This window comes from Columba livia, chromosome 4, assembly GCF_036013475.1.
Source record: "Columba livia isolate bColLiv1 breed racing homer chromosome 4, bColLiv1.pat.W.v2, whole genome shotgun sequence".
NCBI classification, from domain to species: domain Eukaryota; kingdom Metazoa; phylum Chordata; class Aves; order Columbiformes; family Columbidae; genus Columba; species Columba livia.
In genome coordinates, this window is record NC_088605.1 from 57,669,840 (window position 1) to 57,693,367 (window position 23,528).

The window sequence follows — 23,528 nt, forward strand, 5'->3', positions numbered from 1 at the left end:
TGAACAATGATTCATTTGATTTCAGCAATGAAAAGTCATTGGACAGCTATTCTGTCAGTAAAAGCAATATTTACTGTATGACTTGTGGTTTTTATTAAATCTGTGCACTTGACTTTGACTTTCAAATAAAGTGAAAAGCAGACTATGCTGCATTAGAAGAGCATGTGCAGTATGTCTCCTCTAGAATAGGTGAGTGCTGAATGTAGAATAGTGTACCAATACTACCCAGTTCAAAAGGACTGTTGAGAATTAGTAAAGGGTCTAGAGAATGCAGCAGACGGGATGAAGGGTCTAGGGCTCACGATCTACAGGGAGGTATTGAAGGAACTGGGCCTGTTCAGTCCGGCAAATGGGAGACTAAAGCCAGATCTAATCGCAGCCTGCAACTACTAGAAGGAGACTTAGAAAAGCAGTGGAGTCAAACTCTTCTCTGTAGTGGCAGATGGCAAAACAAGGGGAAACAGCTACCAGCTACAGCTCGGATGGTTCAGAGTGGACATTAAGAAAAATTTCTAGTGCAGCAGTAGGACAAGTGTTACCCAAGGATGCTGTAGCGTTCGCTTGCATGGAGGTTTTGAAAATTCTGCTAGATAAACCTGCAGCTGATGTGTTGTAGTGCTGATGATTCATGGAATAATTTAGTTTGGAGGGTACCTCCATGGTTCATCTAATCCAAACTCTTGCTCAGAGCAGATCCAACAAGACCAGGCTGCTGAGGATCTTGTTAAGTTTTGAATGTGTCCAAGGATGGAGAGCTCAGTCTCTCTCAGCAGTGTGTGCCAATATTTTACCACTCTGACAGTGAAATTTTTTTCTGTATACATAAACAGAATTTCCCATGTTCCAACTTGTCTGTTGACTCTTATACTATCACTGTGCATTTCTGAGGGAAGTCTGACTTCAGCTTCTCTATACCTTCCCTTTATACCTTAGAGAGTTGTCGACAGCAATAAAATGTCCCCTTAGTGTTCTTTTCTTAAGGCTGAACAAGCACGGTCCTCTTGGCCATTCTTATGTCTTGCAGCAGCCCCCTAACAACCTTGGGAGCCTTCCGCTGACCACGCTCCGGGATGTCAGTGTCCATCTTGTACTGGGGAGCCCCAAAAAGGGCACAGTACTCTAAAGGCAATCTCATCAGTGCAGCATAAAAAGAATCTTCTCCCTCTTCCTGATGGCTACAGGTTTGCTAATACAGCCCAGAATATGGTTGACCTTTGGTTGCCATGAGGGCACGTTGCTGACTGTGCACAAGTTATGCTGGATTGTGGTAGTCTTAACTTTGTGAGAGAAGCAGCTTGAATAAATTCTCTCTAGAATTTGGCAATCTCTGTCTAGGTTGTGGAGAGGCATTGTCTAGGAGTTAATTTGAGAGGCAGTCTTACTGCTGCACCTTCTTGAGGTGACACTATCAGGCCTTCAGGAATGAATGCTGTACCCTGAGCTTTTAGATAGCATCACTGTTGTTCCATGTGTATTTTGGTTGGTTGGGTTTTGTTCGTTGTTTTTTGTAAGTGCCACAATTTTGCAATGGCCTGCACTTGTGAATGCCAGAGAACCTGAAGGCTATGGAAGAAATGACCTCCTCCTGGAACAAGCCTGTCCACTACTGCATTTTTCATATCTGATGTGGAAAACTGTCTCACTCGAGGTGGACAGGATGAAGTTCATTGAGGATTTATAGATCAGCTGATTAAAAGTTACATGGCTCTGTGAAGAAACAGCATCTCTGTGGCTTGGTGATAGTACATCCATGCAATAATTTTCTCATATTTTGTTAAGCTGTTTCTGTATCACAAAGTTAACAGCACAAAAAGCTGTATTAGGTGATTGCTCATCTGGCAGAAGATGAACTAAATGCTCACTGCTGTGCTGTTGTTCTGAGCTTTGTCCAGGTTAGTTTTCAATATCATGGTTTAGGATATCATGGTCTGGATGTTTTAGAGGTACTTGAGTCTTTATCTCCTGATGATTTTTTTTCCAGGAATTAGATGCCTGTACTTTTATAGAAATCTGGCATGAAGAAAATGACTCTCAGATACTAACTTTGTATTCTGATACACTGCAGTTTATTTAGTGTAGCCTATCTACTCAAGGAGAAATGCAATAGTGGAAAAAAGCTAAAGCTATCATCATTTTAATTAGAGACCTTTTGGTGTCCCAGTCTACTTGTATACCAGTGTAGCTGGAAGACTTTAGCTGCGCTATGACCACATGTGATACCTGAGTATGGAAGTAAGGGGTACCTCCTTACTCCACAAATGAACTATCTGTAGTACAGAAGGGAAAATAATCATCAAGAAGTTACAGTTTGACTGCCTGTATGGTGATATGGGTATGGGCATAATCTTAGTTACAGTCTTTCGGCAGCACAAGTTGTAGCACGGCTGGGTTGTATGCCTGTGATTGTTGCTCATGGGACAGACTGACTGTGTTTCCTTTTATTAGTTCTTGTAAAATTATCATAGGGACCCTCCTTTAGTTTTCAGTGTGTTTGCTTTTGGGAATCAGAGTATGACAGGATTCACGTTTGACAGGGACATTCTGTCAGATCAAAAGGGTGCAACCGGGAAGATAAAGGTCAAAGGAAATTATCAAATATGTAAACTTAGTTAGGGCAATTTGAGTGCTAGCTGATTATGAGGGAGAGAAGGTCACTGGTATTGCTCGACTCTTGCCTTAGTTGGAGTTCTATCAGTTTGATTCAAAAGCATTTTCAGGACAGGGAATTAAACTGTGTGGAGCAGGAACAGAAATAGAAAGAATATTTTAAAAGCAGGGGGAGCAACAAAGGTCAGCTTGACTCTGCACCTAAATTTGGCAGCTGGGTGCAGAGCTCAGTCTGTCAGACATCTGAAGACCTCATTTGTTTGCGGAGTTACCTGAGATTTTGATTGACAGGCTTACTTGATGCATTCATTTGCTGTTCTGTGTTCACTTTCAATGCACAGCATGCTATTTTTGCACTTTTCAACATCATATGATATTTCTAACTTGTCTTCGGTTGAGAATTCACTACAAAAATTTCCAAAGTCTGAAATGTATCTGGTGGATCATAGATGCTAAAGATTTTTATCAATGTTTATGCATTTCCTTTAAAGGTCAAGAAATGTCATAAGAAAAGGCTGAAAGCACTCATGTAAATCATTCCTGGAACATATCCAGGTGGCTTTTATCTCTTGGCTTTGATTTTTTTTTTTTTTCTTTCCTCAAGACCTGTAAGCATCAGAGACACTTTTTTTCCACTTAAGAACAAGAGGAATGTTGGGAGAGGAAGAAACTAGGGGAATGAAAAGGAACTTGATGACACACATCAGTTTAATTTTATGTAGAATGAGTATGTCTTCATGCTAAAGGGATTCTGTTAATCTTTGGCTAGAGACTACAAGATGCCACCAATCAGTTGCCTGGCTTGAGGATGTTGCCAGGGATGACCAAACCATGCTTTGGTGCCTCTGAGATTCATTGTTTGGACAGCTGAAAACTGGTGGTGAAAACTAGCCTGGTGGTGTTCGAAACATTCATACTTGGAATAAAAATCTGTGAGGCTGACACATTCATTTGTGAGTTAGAAAGGATAAGAAGAACAGAGAGCAGCAAGAGATTAATTTATCAAGTGAAGTTAGTGGACTTCCCCTGCCCTTTCTTCCCTCTGGCCTAAAGTTAATAGAAAATACTGTTTGTGTTTGGGCTTTTTCATATGAACTGGTACTCATTTATTTATTTTTAATACCAGAGTCTTCTAAGTAGTAGAATTTGACAGATGACAAAGAACTTCCATGTGAAGAAACTTTTTGTGCAGAATGTTATCAGGATGGCCAGCCCCTCTCTGTACCAGTTAATGTGCTGGTCCACAGTCACAGAACTGGTCACGCCCCCCAGCCGGGACAAGGGCCAGGCTGATCTCTCAGGTCCTAATCCACTCAGTATTTAAGCTCTCAGTGTTCTGCAGTGTGCCTGTCCCTACCCTCTACCACAACCTCTTTCCCTGGGTGCTGGGTTTGCTTATTCCTCCCTTGGCTCATGAGGTCTGAGCAATTCAAACTCGCTTTCCTTTCCCTTGATTCCAGCTGTGGAGGCTCCATAAGCAATAATTTAGGGCATTTGTTAATCATGAGTAAACAGAAGCAGATTTTCCTTAAGGTTTTCAGTATCTTGGCTAGTAGCTGAAGTACGTGTATAGGTTTAGGCAAAATAATAAACCCTATGTACATTTTTTTGTTGGCATGATTTCTTACCTGGGTGGCCTTCTGGTATTTAACTGTGCTCATGCATTAATTTATTTGCTTGATTCTCCCAGGCATATTGCCTGCCTTAGGCTGCCTGTTTCCTGCATGTCTGGTCAGCGTTCGGCCAGCAGAGCCAACACCTGGTTGGGCAGTTCAGCCGTGACACCAGTGTCCTTTCAGGAGAAATCTGAATGAAGATCATTTAAAAACCTCATCATCTGTCTCTGAAACTAAATTGAGAATAAATTCTACAGGTTTTCAGCTTCTCTATTCACAGCAGAAAGTCTGAATTGAAAGGGCTTTATAGGTATGTGGTGTGTGGTAGGCAAATTAACTTAGAGCCTTGATTTTGAGATTTCAAAGCTTTTATTCTGAAGAAAAAATGATCACTTACCTTGCAGTCAAACTAGAGCATTCAGCAGCACCCGAGGAATCTCAAGAGTAGAAAGTGAACTACAAATTGGCTTCTAGACTATGGTTTTGTTTGCTTAGACCTCAGAAACCACATAGGAAAGCAAGGAGGGAAAGGTATGGGCTTATGGAAGCTGGTCATTAAGGTTATTGGATCTTGTAATGTATGAGGGAATATCTAAACTTGTCACAAAATCAAGCTTTAGAAAAGCACGGGCCCCAGAATACTTCTCTCATCTTGAAAGCATGGACAGGTTTACCAAACTGGTTCTTCACATAGTTGTCTGGAATTCTCCATAAAAGAGAGAGAGAGAGCAGAAGAGAAGCAGATCAGTTTTCCTCCCCCACCCCTACCCCCATACCAATACTTCTGACTGTCTGTGCTTCTGCTGATAAAGAGTAATTTAGAGTTTGTAAGAGGTCTTCAGTGCCCACCTTTGGAGAGCTGCTGTGTAGTTGTAACTTCATTTAATAAGTAAAAGCAAAGCTTCAGTAACTGGAGTGTGATCACACAGTGTTCACAGAAAGTGTTATAACTCTCTTATTTATAAGTATGCAACTGTTTTCTGCTCTCTAGTTTGAAAAATTATTTTCAAGAGACTGCTTCTATTTGTAATCCCCAGAAGAATACTGTAGCAGTCAGCTGTTTGCTTCCCTTACCGCTTGCAGTGATTCAGTTTACAAATTATAACTTTGGAACTGTGATTCCTGCTTTGAGTACTCTGAAAAATTGTTACCTAATTAAATAATTGTGCAGTTGTTTATTTTTTTAAATACATATTTGCAGCTGAGAGTTACAAGGAAACCCAGATGGTGAAGATAAAAGAAGAACCAATGGAAGTTGACATTCATGATTCGCAGGCTTCAGTGTTACCCAGCCAACCCAGCCAAAATGTTGGCTACAGCACTTTACTAGGGCGAGACATTAGTGAACACATACAGAAGGCACCAGAAGGTCGTGTGATCCCGGACAGAAATCTCTTCAGCCAAGATATATCAGTGAAGATGGCATCCGAGCTGCTCTTCCAGTTATCAGGTAAAAGCATTGGAAATAGTAGAATTTAAAGAACAAAAAGAGATTGTCTGTAACCATTGAGGTGCTATGAAAGTGTGAGATTGCTAAGGCTGAAAAATAAGAGGAGTTAGTGCCCTTCTACCCTCACATTTGAAACTCAAAAGCCTTGCCAAATGTCCCCCATAGTTAGCATATGCTTTAGTGCACCGTGACAGTCAGGTCAAGTTCACAATATTTGAACTGAATTGGAAAAGCCAGAGTTCAACTCCTGTATTTTGGAAAGCTAATTAAATAATTTGTGACAGCTGGTTGATCCAGGCCTTGGAGTACAGGGAACTTATAGATGGCAGTTACTGGCAGAAGTGGCCGGTGGCTGCAGCATGCAGTGCTCCTGGGGCTCTGCTGTCCAGTGCTCTTGACAAAGAGCACTTGACCTTGACAAAGAAGGTAAATCTCAGCTATTCCATAAAGGCAATGATTTCAGCACAGTGTTTAATGAATGCTTGTATTGCACACTCTGCGTAGAGCACTAACACTGAAATATGAAGCTGAAAAAATTTGTTGGGAGTTAGTTTAAGGAAGATGCCCCCGTTCTCTAATCATGCTGTAACAATTTACCGTAAATTATTCTGGATTATGCTATTATCAGAAAGCATCAAAATAATTCTACTGTACAAAAGCTGATAGGGGAAATATGATATATGCTAACCACAAAAATCATGTATGTTCCCCTGCAGAAAAGGTGAGCAAAGAGCACAACCACAATAAAGATAACACCATCAGAACTACAGCCAGGTAAGCGCAGTCCATTGTTATCTGCAAAGTTGTAGTGTAAATGGCATTCCTTCATTTTGCCTAGTGAACTCAGATGTGCTTGTGTCAAAATGGGCCAAAGTGACTTTCTCCTCTGATCAAGTATTCACACATCATTTTAAGAAATATTTTTCTATTCTTTTTCTGTAAAATCCTGAAACTTAAAAGAAACTGCCTAGTACATGAGGTGCTTGAGGGAAGAACAAGCTGACAACTGGATTTTAAGACATAGGTCGATGTAAGAAGAGGTGATTTTGATTCAGTCCCCTGTCAAACTTGGATTTCTTGAATAAATTTCAATTGAGTACTTTATCATCTCAGTGTCTTCTGCAGATGAATCTTTAAAAGTCAGAGACTGTAAAACAATACTAATGAAACATTTGTTAAATATTACAGTCACATTAATACAACCAATGGGATTATACAGGAATTAAAAACATGAATCAATTGTAGCATGTGCTGTTAAAGAAATATGCATTTCACAGTATTTTGGCTGCTAACAAGTCCATGAATTGTTTAAATACACATGAGCAACGAACTGAGGTGTCTGTATGGGAAATTCAAAGCTCTTGGGTAATAAGTGGTAGCTAGAACTGGTAAAAACTTAGGAGCTCATGGTGAGGAGTAGGCAAGAATTGGCTGCCAAGTCCAAAACTTAAATCTTTGATACCTGCTTCAGCTCTCACCTAGCCCTGGGGGCAAGGGTACATTTATTTCCTACCTGAAGGTTCCCTAATCAGTGTGGATGGATTGAAGACTGAGCACGCTGAAGTAGCAAAGAGTTCCTTCGAAGGTAGAGTAAGACCTTCTGTGCCCCTGCAGCCTCTTTTACAGAGGTTCCCAGAATGTTCAGTGCCTGCTAACTAAGACAACTTTGTCCGGACTGAAATTGAAAAGCATTTCAGTTGGAGAAGAAAAGATCTCTAAAATATACTGTTCTTAAATTCCTAGGTCTATCTCATTCATTCATGGGAAGTGTAATAAATAAATAATTTAATAAACCGACCAGGTCACTAAATGTACATTAAGGATGTTACAGGTTGAAAGATAATTAAATTGAGCATTTAACTTCTGGCTACTGTGAATGCTTTCTGTATTTGCTAGTTTGGGAATTTGTGGGATATGCAGCCTGCATAACTTTCCTGTGACTCCTTAAAAGTATAAGCCTGAGAGATACATATAGGCATAAATGCACGTATTGTCTGACTACACTTTAACTATCCAGAGTGCATTGCAGGGAGGAGGTGACAAATAGTCAGTTGAAAATAGATTTGAGTGTCTCATAAGGTTACTGGCAGGACTGGTGTGAGAATGCAGAGCTACTTTTGGATCTATCAAACATAATTCAAAGTAGAAAGGTTGAGGACAGTTCAAAGATAACTTGCCCTTCTGACTGCCAGCTTGTAAGAGGGCAGCACAGTTGGCTGTTGTCAAATTTGCACTGAGTTTTACTGAGAAATCCCAATAATGGCTACTACCCATCAGGGCATGAAATGCTGCATGCCTAGTTCAATTCTTCCAGGTGCTTTTCTTGTCTTATCTATCTATCAACAGAAGAAGACATGAATGAGAAGAGCTTCTTAAAGGCAAGTGAGTCAGTCTGCTAAATCCTACGAGTTCAAACAGGTTGACTTGAAAGACCTTGCCAAAAAACCCCCACCCAAAACCAAACAAACAGCTGGAAGTCTTCACTGATAAGGGTATGACGCCTTCTCAAAAATAGAATGTGATGGAGCAGCCAGTGGAAGATAGAGGCGCTCAGGCTGCATTAAGAAAACGTGCAGTGCTGCAGTTTGGCTCACTAGCCTTCATCTGGATTAATGACAGGAAGGGATTTGGATCATAATTGTTATGATTGCTGACATAATTGTTAAGTTTGCTGACAGCTGCAGAGTTCCAAGGTGAAGTCAGTGTTGTCCACCTGTGAGTGGCTGGGGAGCACAGAGAATAAGTTGTGTCATTAGTGAGAATCTTAAATCAGCAAAGCCCCAGCAAGGTAGGGTACAGTAGCACTTTTTGCTGCCTGATTCCATATTAACATTTCCAACTGTTGCCTGTCTGTTGCTATTCCTCCTGTGAGTATTCCTGGACTTTGTGAGCATATACTTCCATATGACTTTGCTTAAGCAGCCAAAACTGGCAAGGATTCCTCACAGTTCAATGGCTAAGTGAGACGGTAGAGCCTGCCATCTGTGATATGAAGACAGCAAGTGGAGAAGCAAATGATCTGGAAGTGAGTACAGGAGCATAAGATGCCAAGATAAGTTTCTTTCATCTAGAGAACTGCGTAGCCATAAAACTGGAAAAGTTCAGCCTAAAAAAAACCCCAAACAAAACAAAACAACAAACAAACAAACCAAAACCAGAAAACCCCAAACAAGGAGCTCTTCCCTCCGTACATGGCACTGGAAATTGGAGGACATATCAGCTGAAATAAAACTAATAATAAGGCCAACACTGAAGAGACTCAGCTGCCATTCTAGAGGAAGGCAGAAAAGAGGTGTCTAACGAAGGTTCTGTAATTCACTGGAGGCCAATGATGGAGAGGGAAATCCTTGGGACATAACACAGTGCAATCTTCAGCAACCACCTGCTCATGACATATGGCCTAGCCTGAAATAGATGAGCTCTGCATCATCCCTTTTGCTTAGAACCAGCAGTGAACAGTGTCTCAGTGACTCAATCTAAGACACAGGCAGGCAGGCTGACATGGAAACCAGAGTGGATTACAAGATTTTGAAGAGTTACAACAGTAATAAAGCTTTTTTATTGGTGTTTTTCTTTCAAATCATTAAACCAGTAAGAGGAATGTTGCAATAAATGATGCCGTATTTTTACACAGCGTCAGTCTGTTTTATGTTATGTCACTCCTGAGTGGGCGTGTGAGTCTTGGGAAAAGTTAAGTTTTGCACATGTGGGCTGGAGATGTTTGGCTTTATCCTGATCATTTGTTTTATTGATTATTATGCATTGCTCAGCTATCTGCATACACTGAACTGTTCAGGTTTGGGGCATCTTCATGCCTTACTCTCCAGCACAACCTAATGTTGACTGTGTTTATGTTCAAACTTGTGTAGAAACACCAAAATATCCCATTAACTGTCACACATGGTGCAGCACAAAATCAATAATGGCCAAAAAACTTAATGAGAAAGTAAATAATGTGATTGCCAAACGTGTTACATGATCAAGTTAACTAATTATCAACAAGTTTCCCAAAGGCAGAAGAAACGTGACTAAGAATAGAAGTGACTCAGTGGAGAACACCTTGTTCACTCTCTACAGAAAGACTGTATGAGGGGGAAAAATACGCAAATGCCACTGTTTAGATTGACACCGTGTGTATCTGGACTGGTAGGGTCAACTTGGTTGGTGCTGCCGGCACATGCTTTCTGGGTCTGAACTACTCACTGTACAGTGCTTTGTAGGACCTTATACTACGTTCCTTACCCTGAAAGGATTATTGGATTTTATTACTGAATAAGAACAAGCTGCAGAAACAAGCTAGCCTCCTGTCCTGCACCATGAAAACAGCTAGTGTAAATCAGCCTGTTAAGGATTCTTAGTGTGAGAATCTCATTTTGTCTAGAAGAAATCGAAAGTTTGCATTCAGATGGAATACACTAGCTTAGAAAACAGTTTTTGAAGAAGGACCATCCTTTTCCATTTTGAATTTCCTGATGTACCTCTTAACTGATGTCTGTCTGTACTGTAGGCAATGAATTCTTGTTTCTGTTATGATCTTTAATTGAGCAGAACACAAAATACTTTGACAGAAATGTCAATTCACTATTGAAATTGACTTTTTACTGCCTGTTAATTAAAACAAAAGCATGCTATGCATTTTGGAGTCAAGTACCTGATAATTTTTGTCCTTAATACTCTTTGCAAAGTAACCATTCATTTAGCTTATATTAATTGGTTTTTGCTTTAAAAATCAAACTCATGGAGTTATCTTCATTCATGGAATGTCATATCAAAAGTGAACTATTCAGTATCTTAACCTAAAATTTCAAAAGTTTAAGTTTTAAAATAATTATTATATACCTCAGATTATTAAATAATCACCACATTTCCTGATTGCCCTCTCCACATACGACAGTAGAATACAAATTTTTGAAGCATTGATTTTGTAATGATAAGAATGATATATGATTGTATTGTGCTATAGAAAATCTCAGATGTAGACATGTAGTTTAAAAGCCTATTGGGAGGACTTCAGATTTCACTCTCATTTGCAATTTTACCAAAGCCTGCCTCTACTCCACCCCTTGCCTCACAATCTGCATATCTTTCAGCATGAATTCTGTAAATGAAATGGGGCTTTTTAACAAGATGGTGTTTGTTATAATATTAAGATCAAAATAATATTAAGGTCAAAAATCATATTTACCTCTTCCATTAAGTGCTCTTTTGTTTACAAAAAGACATCTTATTTTTCCTATAGCCCTTTCTTTTCTGAAGACACATTTAGACAATCACCGTTCACTTCCAACTCAAAAGATCTCCTGCCTAATGAAACTACTCTTCATGGAAGAACACCTGCACCAGGTCGGATACCTTTTTCTATCATTACTGCCAGTTAATATATATTTTAAACATTTTCTTACTGTCAACTCTACCACCTGACCAATGCTCTTAAAGTATATTTTGCTTCCTCAAAAGGCAACTCTCTCTCATCACTGTAAGTGCTTATTATTAAGCAGAAAAAGAAAAAAGTTAAATATTGCAGAAGCATTTGTATTAATAGTCTTTAGACTACTACTTCCTTGAATTGTACAAGAGTCTGTAAGAGATTAAACTCAGTGGTATTAACAGAAGTGAGGGGGGTTTGTGTGTGTCCCACATAAGTATAGGAGTTTTACCAATGTTTGATTACTGTCTGCGATTCTCCTGTTACTGGCCATCTCCATCTCTCTGAGAACAGACGAAATATTTGCAGTACGTGTGTCAGAGTGGCTGAGCGTGGCAATGCAATTTTCCTGCCTTTAACAGTAACTTAGAAACCTTTTTGGAAAGATGTGGAGTTCTTAAAAGCATATTAAAAGGCCTCAATATCTCTGGGTACATTCCCAGAGATCTTCTGAGCTAGTTGACAGCCGTTTTATGTCTAAATGTAGTTTGGGTAATATTCTATATTAAACTGGAAAATATAGGCACGTAACAATACTATTTAAGGTGGCACAGAACACATGAAAAAACTCAAGACATGCCTTTACTGTCTTGTTGCAAAATAACTCATTTGCTAGTTCATTGCTATCTGGTCTTAAATTAATAGCTCTTGGCTTCTAAAGGTCAGTAATTACACAGCCATTCGTAGTGGGGGTTATTCACCTTTTCTTAGCAATCAATAAAGTTTTGGGCACATTACTGCTAATTTTCAGCTATAGACTGTCGTTTAATTTACAGCTTAACAGACCCTTCATTTTTTTTAAATACTTGAATAGTCACTTGACAACTTGTGAAGTGGCAGAGGAGGTTGAGCTAGATGTTGTCTAGGGGTAAACATGCATGGTAGGAAGAAGAAAAACTTTTGCAGCATAAGGACAAGGGTCTTCAGACTACTCCCAGCCACACTTTTGCCAGGAAGCAGTGGATTTTGTAACTCAGGATGAGGAGAACCAGATCTGATGTGGTGCTTTTAAGTATTAAAATGTAAACCAGGTTAGCACTTCAGTCCTGGCTTTTTGACCTTGGCATAACATGGAATATTCATGTGCCCAGATGAAAGATGAGAACTCTTGGACTCCTCAGGCAGTGCTCGATACCTCAAAGGACACGGCCTCTAGCAGCAATACTCTTACATCATACCGAGATGAATGCATAAGAATCTTGATTCTCTGTAAGACTTCATTTTAAGTGAGACCACTAAAACTGCTCATGGGTTTTGGTGACACGGTTAATCTTCTGCTTAAAAGGTATAAAGGATCTAGTTGGTGAGGACATCCTGGAGTGTTAGAATGGCTTCTGAAGAATGGAATTTTGTATGTTTATGCTGCTCCATATTCCACCCTATGGAATATAAGCATTACTTTGATAGGTCTGTGTAGTATAATACGTATTGCTCTGTGATTATGAGACTGATATGTAATAGCAGCATGTATACTGAAAAACAAAAATGCCAGTTTCTGCTTCATTTTTATTTTTGGAACAACCCTATCATTCCAAATATGTTGATTTTTCTCAGCTTCACAATACATTCTTGGACCTGAAGAGCAACTTCACAGTAGCACCAGGAATGTGATTTAAATTTTTAATCAGTTACAAATACGATATTCATGTAAAAGAACAGCAGAATACCCACAGGTAGATTTCCTACTAGTTTTAGCCTTGTAAGAGGAAATAGTCTATGTAGTGCTATGGATAGCTCAGAAGAAACTTCATCCCTGTAGGGAGTAGCATAAAGGAACAGTAACAAACCATTGTAAAGGCCAACAGGATGTAACAGAAAATGCTGTGGAAATGTGTATGTGGTGTCCCATGGATAAATGGTACATGTGCCTTCACTTGAGATTTGTTGTGGTTTACTTCATCCCTGAAGCAGGATAGTAAGAATTAGAACAGCATAAGAAAATGACAGGAAATTCCCAGTCTGGTGTTGAATCTTCAAGTCATCAACTAAAATCCAAGTGGATTAACTACTAATGGCCAAGAGTGTTCATTAAGCAGTACCTCTGTCCAAAAATGTGGCTCCATGCCCCTGTCCCCATGGCTAGCAGAGGCTGATGGAAACACGTGGAGTCCAAGCTGCTGTTCTGTGCTGGTTCTGTGCAACCAGGCTTGGCTCAGGCAGGCGGGATGGCCCAAGGAAGCCTTTGCTGCCAGTTGGTCTGGGTGGCCGTGGTGGAACCCAGTGTACATAGTGCTTCTTTCCAGGAGAGCACCAGTGTGGGTGGTTGTATCCCCAGACTCCTGCCAAATTTCTGTCTGCAGACTTTTTGGCACACTAGCTGCAGAGAAATCGGGAAAAGTGACGGGAACACAGGACAGTAATATATCCCATGTGTCAAGTTTGATTCTTTTCTATAATAAGTAACAATATTATGTAATATCATTCATTAATTTATCAAGATCCACCTTAAGTCTGTTGTGCTTATTATGTGTATGAAGACGCTGTTTCAGAAGCTCACCTCTTGGAAGGGCTGGGACTACTCTCTTTTCAGCCTGAATTTATTTACAGCAAGTTCTACTTTTGTTGTTTCACTGATGGTGTTCTTTAGCTTTGATAATTCATCTCCCTTGTGATGTTCACCATCTGTCAGAACTATATATGCTGTTTTACAGGAAGTCTTACCAATGACATTTTCAGTGGCATGCTGTCTTCTGTATGTATATTGGAAATGCCTCTCCTGATTAATCCCAGTCTTTGTAACTACACCATGCTGATGACTCTCTCTTCATCTGGTAATCAAATAGTAGCATTTTTTTCTTTCCATTTACAATTTCAGCTGATCATTTCAGCATGCAACAGAAATTCTTGTTCCCACTTTCTAATTTGAATGGTTTCATTTGTTACCCTAGCTCTCAAGATTATCTCTTTAATACTCTGAAATTTCTGCATATTGATGATATTGTTTTCATTAATGCAGTGTTGAGGGTTGTTTTGTTTTTTGTTTTTTTTTTTTTTGTTGAAGCTAGTTAAGAGGATTTTTAAGTCCGGTTGGTCCAAAGTTCAGGCCATGAGACTTCAGCTTAGTGACCCCCTCAGCACAAACCATTTCAGTTCTTTTCATAGCCAGTTTATATGAAAATTGCAAGATCAGGTATTTAAGACGAAGAACACTTTTTGTAGGGCATTGAGTATATAAGATCCCCAAGGAGTACGAAATAATTAGGAAAGACCTATTAAAAGATGTGTGAGAGCAGTGGACTGATCAGGGCATTTACTGGAGAGAAAAAAAAATATAGTGATGGATTTGGCCTGAAATAAAGGTGAAGTAATCCTGATCAGCAGCAAGATCACAATAGAAGTGATTCTCATGCAGCAGCTTTTAAGTCTTTTCAAGGAAATGGCAATAAAATCTCCAATAACTGTCAGAAAGGAGGTTCAACAGCGCCACAGAAGTTGTGGTAACTCTATGGTGAATTCTTGATATTCTGAGGAAGGAAGGAAGTAGTTTCCTATACTAGAGTACATCCTATAGTATTTCCAAGTGTTGGATAGATTTGGGGGACTACTTCCCTTCCTTTTTAAGGTATTTTGTATATTAATAACTATACAAAGTTAATTGTCATTACATTAGACTTTTCTGTTCTACTATCACTGTCCAAATAAGCTCATTTTTTCCTCAAAAATTGAAATAAGTGTTGATGTCCACATCAATCGAACACACTTCACTCAAAAATTACCATAGTATCAAAGTCATATTTAATACAAAGTCATATCAAAAAAAATCAATAATTTAAGCTTTCCCCTATAAGAATAGAAAAATGACCTTTTTTGGCCTAGCTAAAGGTAGGGAGAAGAAATGAAAATTTCTATTGCAGTCACTTTAAAAGGCCATTTATATCTCCTGTTTATAAGACTCTTTTTTTGACAGAATAGAGTTTAGTTTTATTTCAGAATATTTAGTTCAGTCCAGATCTCTAGATGAATTAAAAACTGGTGTTCCTGACCCTTAGCCAATCTTTAATGTGTTTTAATAGTTCTCCACTACCTCACTGACTCATTCTGCTTTCATGAAATCCAGATGAGCGATCTTCACTATTCATTTTCTGCTCAGTTCATTACTATTGACGAAGACTCCAGCCGTGGGTTTTTGGGAGTATTTTTTCTTCATGTGTATCTGTGTGTAGTATAATAATATTTCAGTATTTTCCCTTCTATTCACCAGGGTCCTGGTATTCTCCTTCATTTACACTGACAGTACCAAATACTGAAACACTCTCATCTATAGCTGATTAAATAAATTTTTTAAAAATCTATCTTTTAATGAAAATTTATTATTTTTTGTAAAACTGTGGTTTCAATTGTGGTAAGTGAATTTCACGTGGCTAAAATAGACTTTTGGAACAGGAGGATGTAGGTTTTGGGAGGTTGTAGCCCTGTCTTTTTTAACTTTGTCCGTTGGTGCCAGTGCTAAATTTACCAATGAAATAAAGCCAAGAAGGCTTCTGTCCTCAAGTATCTTTTTGCAACTGCATCAGAGCCTTTTCTGTCACTGTGTCTCCATGCTCTTTACTGACCTGTAAGATGACCAATGGGCCACGCTTCCTCTTCAGAAAAGTCCAGAAATCAGTATTGAATCAATAGCATGATACTTAGTTCAGTAGAAAACTTGAAACGTTGTGCAATAATTTTAGATTTAGCTTCTGTCAGTTGTATTTTTATTGATGATGTAATTAGTGGCATTATCCCATATTTATGGTTATTAAACTAAGGTAAACAGGCATAACAAAGTTTCCCGTATGTTTGGAACTTCAGGACTCTTCAGTAGATGTACATGTTTCTCCTGTTGCTGTTCATACTCACACCCTCCTTCTTTTCTCTAAAGTAGTAATTCCACTGTAACTTTAATACACTTAAAGGGGAAACTGGCTGCTCCCTGGGCCACATCTTCGCAGGTTCTCCAGCAGAGCAGTACTAACATTTGTGTGCCCACATGGGAAGCCAGAGCAGGGGAAGTAGTGAACTTATATATATATATATATATATATATATATATATTTTATTTTTTTTCCCTAATAGTTAGTGGGAGTGTTGGGATGTGAGCAGGGTGAAGGCAAGGCCATATCTTTCAGCTGTGTGAAAATTCAGCATTTGTGTGAGATTGACGTGGCTGTGGCCACACTTACCTTGTTTACTTTCTTCTGTGACTGTAGTTGAAAAATATCTCCTGAGGGCTTAGAGTTTTAGCTTGAACGTGGTAAATAATCAAGCTGTTCATGTTGCACAGATACCACATTCTTTAGTATGAAGTAGTATTTTGCGTGTATCTTCCTTCCCAATCCCTTTTTAAAGACACTTTAAGGTTAATACACGTCTCAATGTTGTAATTTTTTCATATGTGACTTAAAGCATCTAGAAAGTAGATCGTAAGGGCTCTTTTGGTCCAACCTGCAGACATTCATTCATTCATTCATATATAGTATTCTCTGGCAGTATTTGCACTGTGATTCTGGTCTCCTGTTCTCTGCAGTGAACTGAACTTCTGCAACCATCTGCAGCAACCAGCTGAATTTTGGGTCATCAGTAGGTTAGTTAAGAAAGTCAGAACTTCAATAATTTGAATATGAGGTTAGAGTAAATCTGACTATAGTTTCCATTCCTTCACAAGTTGCCAGTGACAGTTTTCCTCTTTTGTCTCTTTCAGCCTACTGCCAGACTTCTATTTTTATACTAACCTTATGTTGTCCCCAAGACCACTGTAACTGCACTGCAGAAATGAAGGGACACCCTGAGAGTTTGAGTTCTCTGCTGTTGGCACTTTGTCACCCTGGAAAAATGTCCTTAGGGGACGATGGAATGGACAAGCCCTGAAAATTTCTGCTAAGTCATCAGCAATGAATTGTTGGCATTTAAATTGCCCTTGTATAGCTTCCCAGCTATGAAACCCTGGAGACAGAACAATTTACACCTTCTTAAGAAGGTGGTGGGTGTTGTTCGCTTATATCTGCCAAAAAGTCTCTAATTTCACATTGTGGGTAATCCTCTGTTTACTTTAGGAAGGCTTTCTTCACAGTCCTAAGTATTAGAATTTGTAAAGGAAAGACAGGGTTTAGGAGCACAATTACAAGCAATTGATTTCTAATTCATTAACAGCAGCAGAACCTGTGGATTCTTATTTTTGAGAGAATCACAGAATGGTTGAGGTAGGAAGCCTAGTACCAACCCCTGGCTCAGAGCAGTCAGCTTGTTGCTCAAGGCTGTGTTCAGTCAGGTTTTGGATATCTCCAGGGATGGAGACTCTCTGGCCAACCTGTGCCAGTGTTTGACCATGCTCACAGTAAAAAAGTGTTTTCTTGTATTTAAGTGGAATTTCCTGTGTTGTAGTTTGTGCCCTTGCCTCCTCTCCACTGGGCATCACTGAGAAGAGCCTGTCTTCATCTTCTTATTCCCCCCATTGGGTATTTATTGGAAAGATCCCACCGAGCCTTCTCCAGGCTGAACAGTCCCAGCTCTCTCAGGCTCTTTGTATGACAGATGCTCCAATCTTTTAATCATATTTGCTGGCCTCTAGACTTCTTTGAAAATCTAAAAGAATATTTCAAGATCCTGGCAGCGGTTTCTGTCCGTGTGAGATGGAACAGCAGTTTTTATTGCATAGGGAGGGCGTGTGCACACAAATTGGCCTATATAGTGCATTTTTCCCCTGCTTTATCCCATTATTAGTGCTTATGGTAATTTCTTTTGCTTTCAGTTTTGGCCTGAGTTATGAGCTCTGCCCACACAGGGCATTAGATATCCCCTTCAGTTTCTTGATGATGGGAGTGCCTGACCCCTGTTGGCTTCCTGGCAGGGTGAAGTGTAGAGTGGCACTTTGTTCACAGCACAAGGCATGCTCCAGCTGGCACTTGGTCCTGTTGTTCATTTTGATCTCAGTATTTTTGTGAAATGTGCTTGCTGAAAGCAAAGCTGTAGGTGGATGCCACACTGCTGTCATTGCTGTCTGGAGAGCACCATAGCAGGCACTCACTAAGCCTTGCAAAGTCTGGCTCTCTTGGTCCTCAACAGCACCCATTTAATTTTATTCCTCTTCCGGCACCTGTCTGAGGTAAGACTCAACCAACTACCCTTCTTTTTGTGTATGTGTGTGCATGTGTGCGTTTGTGTAAAAATCTGTGCAGATGCACATAATATGAATACTGGAGAGATCCTCTAACAAATCCAACCTGTATGACAGCTTCATAGATGGTAGGGGAATATTTGTGACAGAGTGGCAGGTTGATCTGAGTAGCTGATTTTAGTTCCTTACCTCTACTATGTATTTTACTATAATCTTCATACAAAAAGAATGTAGTTTGGGTACACAGTGAATGGTGTACACTCTTTGCCTTTGCACTCTGGAGAAGGCTAGGGACTGTCAGCTGTCATCGTTGCTCTCTGAAGTCTGATAGCAAGAGACAGATAACTGGCAAGTTGTGGAAAGTGATTCTGGGAAAGTGAGATAGTTGGACTGCTATAGAAGTGGGCTGTGCTTGGCTTAGTTCTCCAAAGGAAGACAGATTTTGCAGAATTTGTTCAACATAATTCAGTGCTAAACTGTGTGACAGTGGTTCTGGCTCCAGCATGTCTTTTTATCTGTCACATCCTGTCTTCAGATTCCCAAGATGATCTGCCTGGGTGCAGCCTTGACAACTGCTTTGCACTACAGTCATCAAGCAGAGGGTTCCAAAGTTCTGGTTCGTTTCATGGGATTTTAATCAACCCAGCTGCAACCGATTACAGCATTATATTTCCCTTGCAGCTTTTCCTGGGCCTGGTACCAAACAGGTTTGCATCTAGTGCATGTGTGTTGCGAATCTGTGATACAGTAATAGCGACTCTGTCCTAATCAGCCATCACAGTGTTCATAACAAACTTCCTTTCAGAGCTGAAAATACTATTATGCAGAACAAGCCATTTCTTGCTCAAACATGCATGGTGTGTTCTTTGGCTAAAATAGGACAAGTGAAGTGTGTAGCATGTGCATATGTGTACATTTTAAATTTTTTCTCAGCAATCAGTATTCACTGGCCATTCACACTACTAAGGGGAATGTGATCAGATCCTTCTGAGGAACACAAGAAACTCCTAGAGAATGGGCCAGTCCCTCCCTCAATACAACACATGCTAAATAGCAGGACGCATGAATTGTTATGGGTGTACAGAGTTCACGTCTTTTCCTCGTGAAGTCACTGCACTGATTATTTTGCAAATTATTTACAGTGCCTTTATGATGAAAGGTGTTAATCAAAATGGACAAACATAAAGATACACATTCAGGTTCATGTCTGATGGCTGCCTTAAAAGGCACCTGACATCTATCTGAAAATGTGTGATCCTTGTTCCATTACAGGCTGCCTTTATACAGCTGTCATGGAGGCACCCTGTGGGTTAATTTAAGGGACAACAAGGTCCAAAAACAACTTTTATTAAACTGATGAGAAACAGGGTTTTAGCACTCCAAAAATGACTTAAATAAAGGTTCGGATATCAGTTGAGGAAAATTATTAAGGGGCAGCAACTAACACCACAGGCGGTCCACAGGGTGCACACACGTGGCTTCACCAAAACAATGCCGGAGCCGTCCCCCAGTCCCGGAGAAGTACACACTTGCCTAAACATGGTGCGGAATTATTTTTAAAGAGATACACGTACTCGTAGTGAGTACGGAAAGTATACACTAGCGATGCCGTGAGGGTAAATTTATAATACACTCGCAATCCTGCGAGGGTTAATTTACTTACACGTGCAAATGTGCATGGAAGGAAAATACACTCACGATTGTGTGAGGAAATAATTTAAAGTACGTGTGCAAATGTGCACAGAAAGCTACACGTGCATATGTGCACGGAAGGAAAATACACCCGCGATTGTGCGAGGAAATAATTTAAAGTACACGTGCAAATGTGCACGGAAAGTTACACGTGCATATGTGCACGGAAGGAAAATACACCCGCGATTGTGCGAGGATTAATTTCACACGCGCTCATATGGAGCACGGAAAGTTACACGTGCATATGTGCACAAAAAGTATAAATATACTCGCAATCCTGTGAGAATTAACTTACTTCCGTGGCGGCACGGCAAGCGGAGTCCCCATCCCGGGCAGGGGGGCTCTCGGCGGCAGCATCTTGCTGGTGCTCCAAGAGACCCACACAATGGGCAGAGTCTTGACGAGGGTCCCGTTTTTTATTGGCTGATCAGATCTGACTGTAGGCATTCTAGAAGCTTCTCTGCACCCCCACACTGGCTGTGGGGTGCCCCTGAAGCCTCCAAACATCCCCCACACTGGCCGCAGGCGCCCAGCGGCTCAGTGTGCCTCGGCACTCCCTTCTCCTAATGGCTCTGGCCAGGGCCTCTGGGGCCAAACAAAAGAAGCTGTTAGCCTCAAGTAGCAGAGAGAGGGAGATGTGCCTCCTCCTTCCATACTGAAGGAGGGAGCGGGAGAGAGGGGGGTTTGCATTCTGCCACAACAGCGCAACTTTTTTTCCCTCTAGTGCTGTGCAGTCTTCTCATATAGGCAAAAATATTTATTTGTATTTCATTTCCCTTTTCTGTTTGTTCCTCCTAAAGCAGGATCAACCTCATGGTAAAGGACAGAGGAGCAAAGTTATTTCACTCAAAACAAGTACCTTCTGGTTTAATTCAGAATAAACCTGAACTAGACGCCATTCATTAAACCCAGCAAACCAGAAGCTGTTAAGAAATATCACCAGCATCAAATCCAAAGCAAAATGGCCAAAGGTAACAGTTTCGTCCCACATGAAAAGATAAAATTTATCAACTGGGGTTTTTACCCTTTCAAACAGAGCTGGTTTTGGCATCTCTTTTTTTTTTGACAAGTTTTCTGAGTCTCTAACAGTTATTCAACATCAAGTGATTTTTTAAAAAATTAAAATAATTATTGCTATCATTATTTTAAAATAAATGTATAACACAACTGGAGGTCAAATTTGAGAAGGGCTTCCTGAGCAGCTACACTTGTCCAAAGTACAGAATCAGACATGTGGACTTTTGCTTACCTTGTCTTCTGCTGGCAAGTGAATTCAGGACAACACAAGGCTGGCCAGCAGGTTCTTGGGACCTGTGTTTAGATGCAGGTGACAGAAGGCAACTTGGTGAAGAATGACCATGAAATGATACAATATGGGTTTTTTTGGGGGAAAGGAAGAAGGGAAGAGAGCAAAATAGCAACAGTTGGCTTCAGGAAGGACAACTTTAACAAACTTTGAGGTTTGTATGGAAAGAAGCTTAATAACAATTGTTGCCCAGTCTTTAAACAAACTTGAGCGCTTGAGTTGAGTGAGGCTTTTGGTGCTGCTTTCCACAACATGTAGGTGAAACTTTAATTACAGGGTTGAGTGTATCCGTCAAACTGCGGGGACCAAGTGCGGTTCTGCAAGGGTCTGTGCCTGCTCTGGTGTTATTCAGTCCTTTCATTGATGTTGTGGATGATGGAAGAGAAAGCATGTTTATTAAATGTCCCAGTGATGCCACGTGTAGAGGTGCCATAAGCACTTCAGAGGACAGAATTAGAGTTCATTCTTATCTTGAGGAGTTGAAAAAACAGTCTGAAAAATAGCAGCCAATTCAGTGAGGGCAAAATTCTGTGCCTGGGGGAATGACGAGTGCCACGAAGGAAGGGGAGGGATGAATGTCCAGACGGTGCGATGCAAGGGCAGGATCTGGATTAGTCTTGGTCACACACTCTATGTAGAGCTGACATTGTACGTGTTGTAGAAAGGACAGACATCCGTCTGAGAGGTCGGAAATGTCTGTAAGGCACATGTGGTGGTTGGGCTCTGCAGTTGGAGTTCTGAATCTGATGTTGGGCTCTGTAATGCAAGAACAATGTGGAGGACACCAGTGGTCAGAGGTTTAGAAAACGCAAGCTGTGCATCAGGGTTGCAGGATTTGTGTTTATTTAGTCTGGAGGAGAGATGATAATGGTATTCAAATATGTAAAACGACAGCTTTGAGAGAGAAAGAATAAACCTTGCCTGTGTGAATAAGGAATAACAGGCTTAAATAACAGCAGTGAAAATTTAACTTAAAAACCAAATAAACCTTTCTAGCAGTGGGGTAGTTTTGCACTGGAACAGCTGTCACAGGAGGCTGTGGAATCTGTCATGAGAGGGTTTTCAAAAAAATAAGTTAGACAAGAACCTGCCAGGACTGACAGGTACATTTGGTGTGTGGCCGGTGCGCCTCCAGGCGAGGGACAGACAAGATGGCCTCTTGAGGTACCTTCCAGCTCTAATTCTGTGATATAAATTCAATAGCAAAGCTATAATGGCAGTTAAATAACCTCTTGAAAGAGACTTGATGGATGAGGTGTTTGGTTTATAAATGCTCAGCATGCTGTGTTTTAGACTCTGCATCATATTCAAACCCATCTGTAGGCTCATATCCTGTTTTGTCTGTCTTAATATCAGAATATTTTGTAAAAGTGAACATCAGCATTGAGTCAGACTGTTTCCTGAATATGGAACTTTTCCAAATACAAGCTCAACATGAAATAGAAAGACAGGACTTAAAATTAGTTTTTTTCACTCTGCAAAAGGAATTGGAACACATCATTCCTAACATTTCTTTTTAGAGTTACCGTGGGACTCCCCAGTCCTCACCTATCTGTCTTGTACAAGGCTGTCTTCTATAATATTTGTCTGCCTAATTCTATAATATTTGTCTGCCTAATATTTGTCTGCAGAATTCAACAGGTTATTTGGACAGCTATATCTAAATAAAAAACCCCCTTGTTTAAAAACAATCTAAGCAAACCTGAGGGTATTTGTTTTTTCTTCTACAGCACGGTTTCAGTCAGGGTGCAGATTTGCCCTGCTGGTTCCTGGGTGTTTTAGCTGAGTTTGGGGCAGTCGTGGTTCTGATGAGTGCCCTGCAGATGCAGCCTGAGCAGAAGGTGGATGGGACAGCAGTGCAGAAGGACAGAGGCTGGTTTGCAGGTAGATGCATGTGCTTGTGATAAGAGAGAGAGGAGAAAGGTGAAGCTCTTAAAAAGAGTGAGTTAAGGGCTTCAGGGAAATGGCAGAATCACTGTTTATCACTCGCAGAATCTGCAATAAAAGGACTAGGAATGTTTTCTTTTACAGCAGCAACATCGTACTGTGAGGGGTGATACCTCTCCCTGGCAGCTTGGTAGAACATGGAAAGGTGGATCTGGCCAAATGTTTGCAGTTAGTTTCATCTTGCTTTGAATCTTTTGTGTTAATTCAGTCAGTGCAGGAAGAGAGACTCAGTCTGCATTTGGGGCTTTATTTTGCATTCTCCCACTGAGGTTTCTGGGCACCAGCTTATAGTTTCAGCTTTTGTGCTACTAGAAAGGATGCAGGAGGCTGAAAAGAAAAATGTAGTCTGAAGGCCAATTTGTCTTTATTTGTATCTGAATTCTGGATGGGGA

General features: G+C 40.3%; 1 protein-coding gene across 18 annotated transcripts in view; it reads left to right on the forward strand.

Annotated features, from left to right (window-relative positions):
• ZNF827 (zinc finger protein 827) overlaps positions 1 to 23,528 on the forward strand; it is a 198,649-nt gene that overhangs the window by 151,920 nt on the left and 23,201 nt on the right. For all 18 annotated transcript variants that reach the window (XR_010472373.1, XR_010472372.1, XR_010472375.1 and 15 more), the window contains 3 exons: positions 5,425 to 5,673; positions 6,390 to 6,447; positions 10,913 to 11,016. Coding sequence is in view for 14 of the 18 variants with exons in the window: in XM_065061919.1 (XP_064917991.1) it covers positions 5,425 to 5,673; positions 6,390 to 6,447; positions 10,913 to 11,016 (411 nt within the window). In the remaining 4 variants the exon portion in view is untranslated. The remainder of the gene's footprint in view (positions 1 to 5,424; positions 5,674 to 6,389; positions 6,448 to 10,912; positions 11,017 to 23,528) is intronic.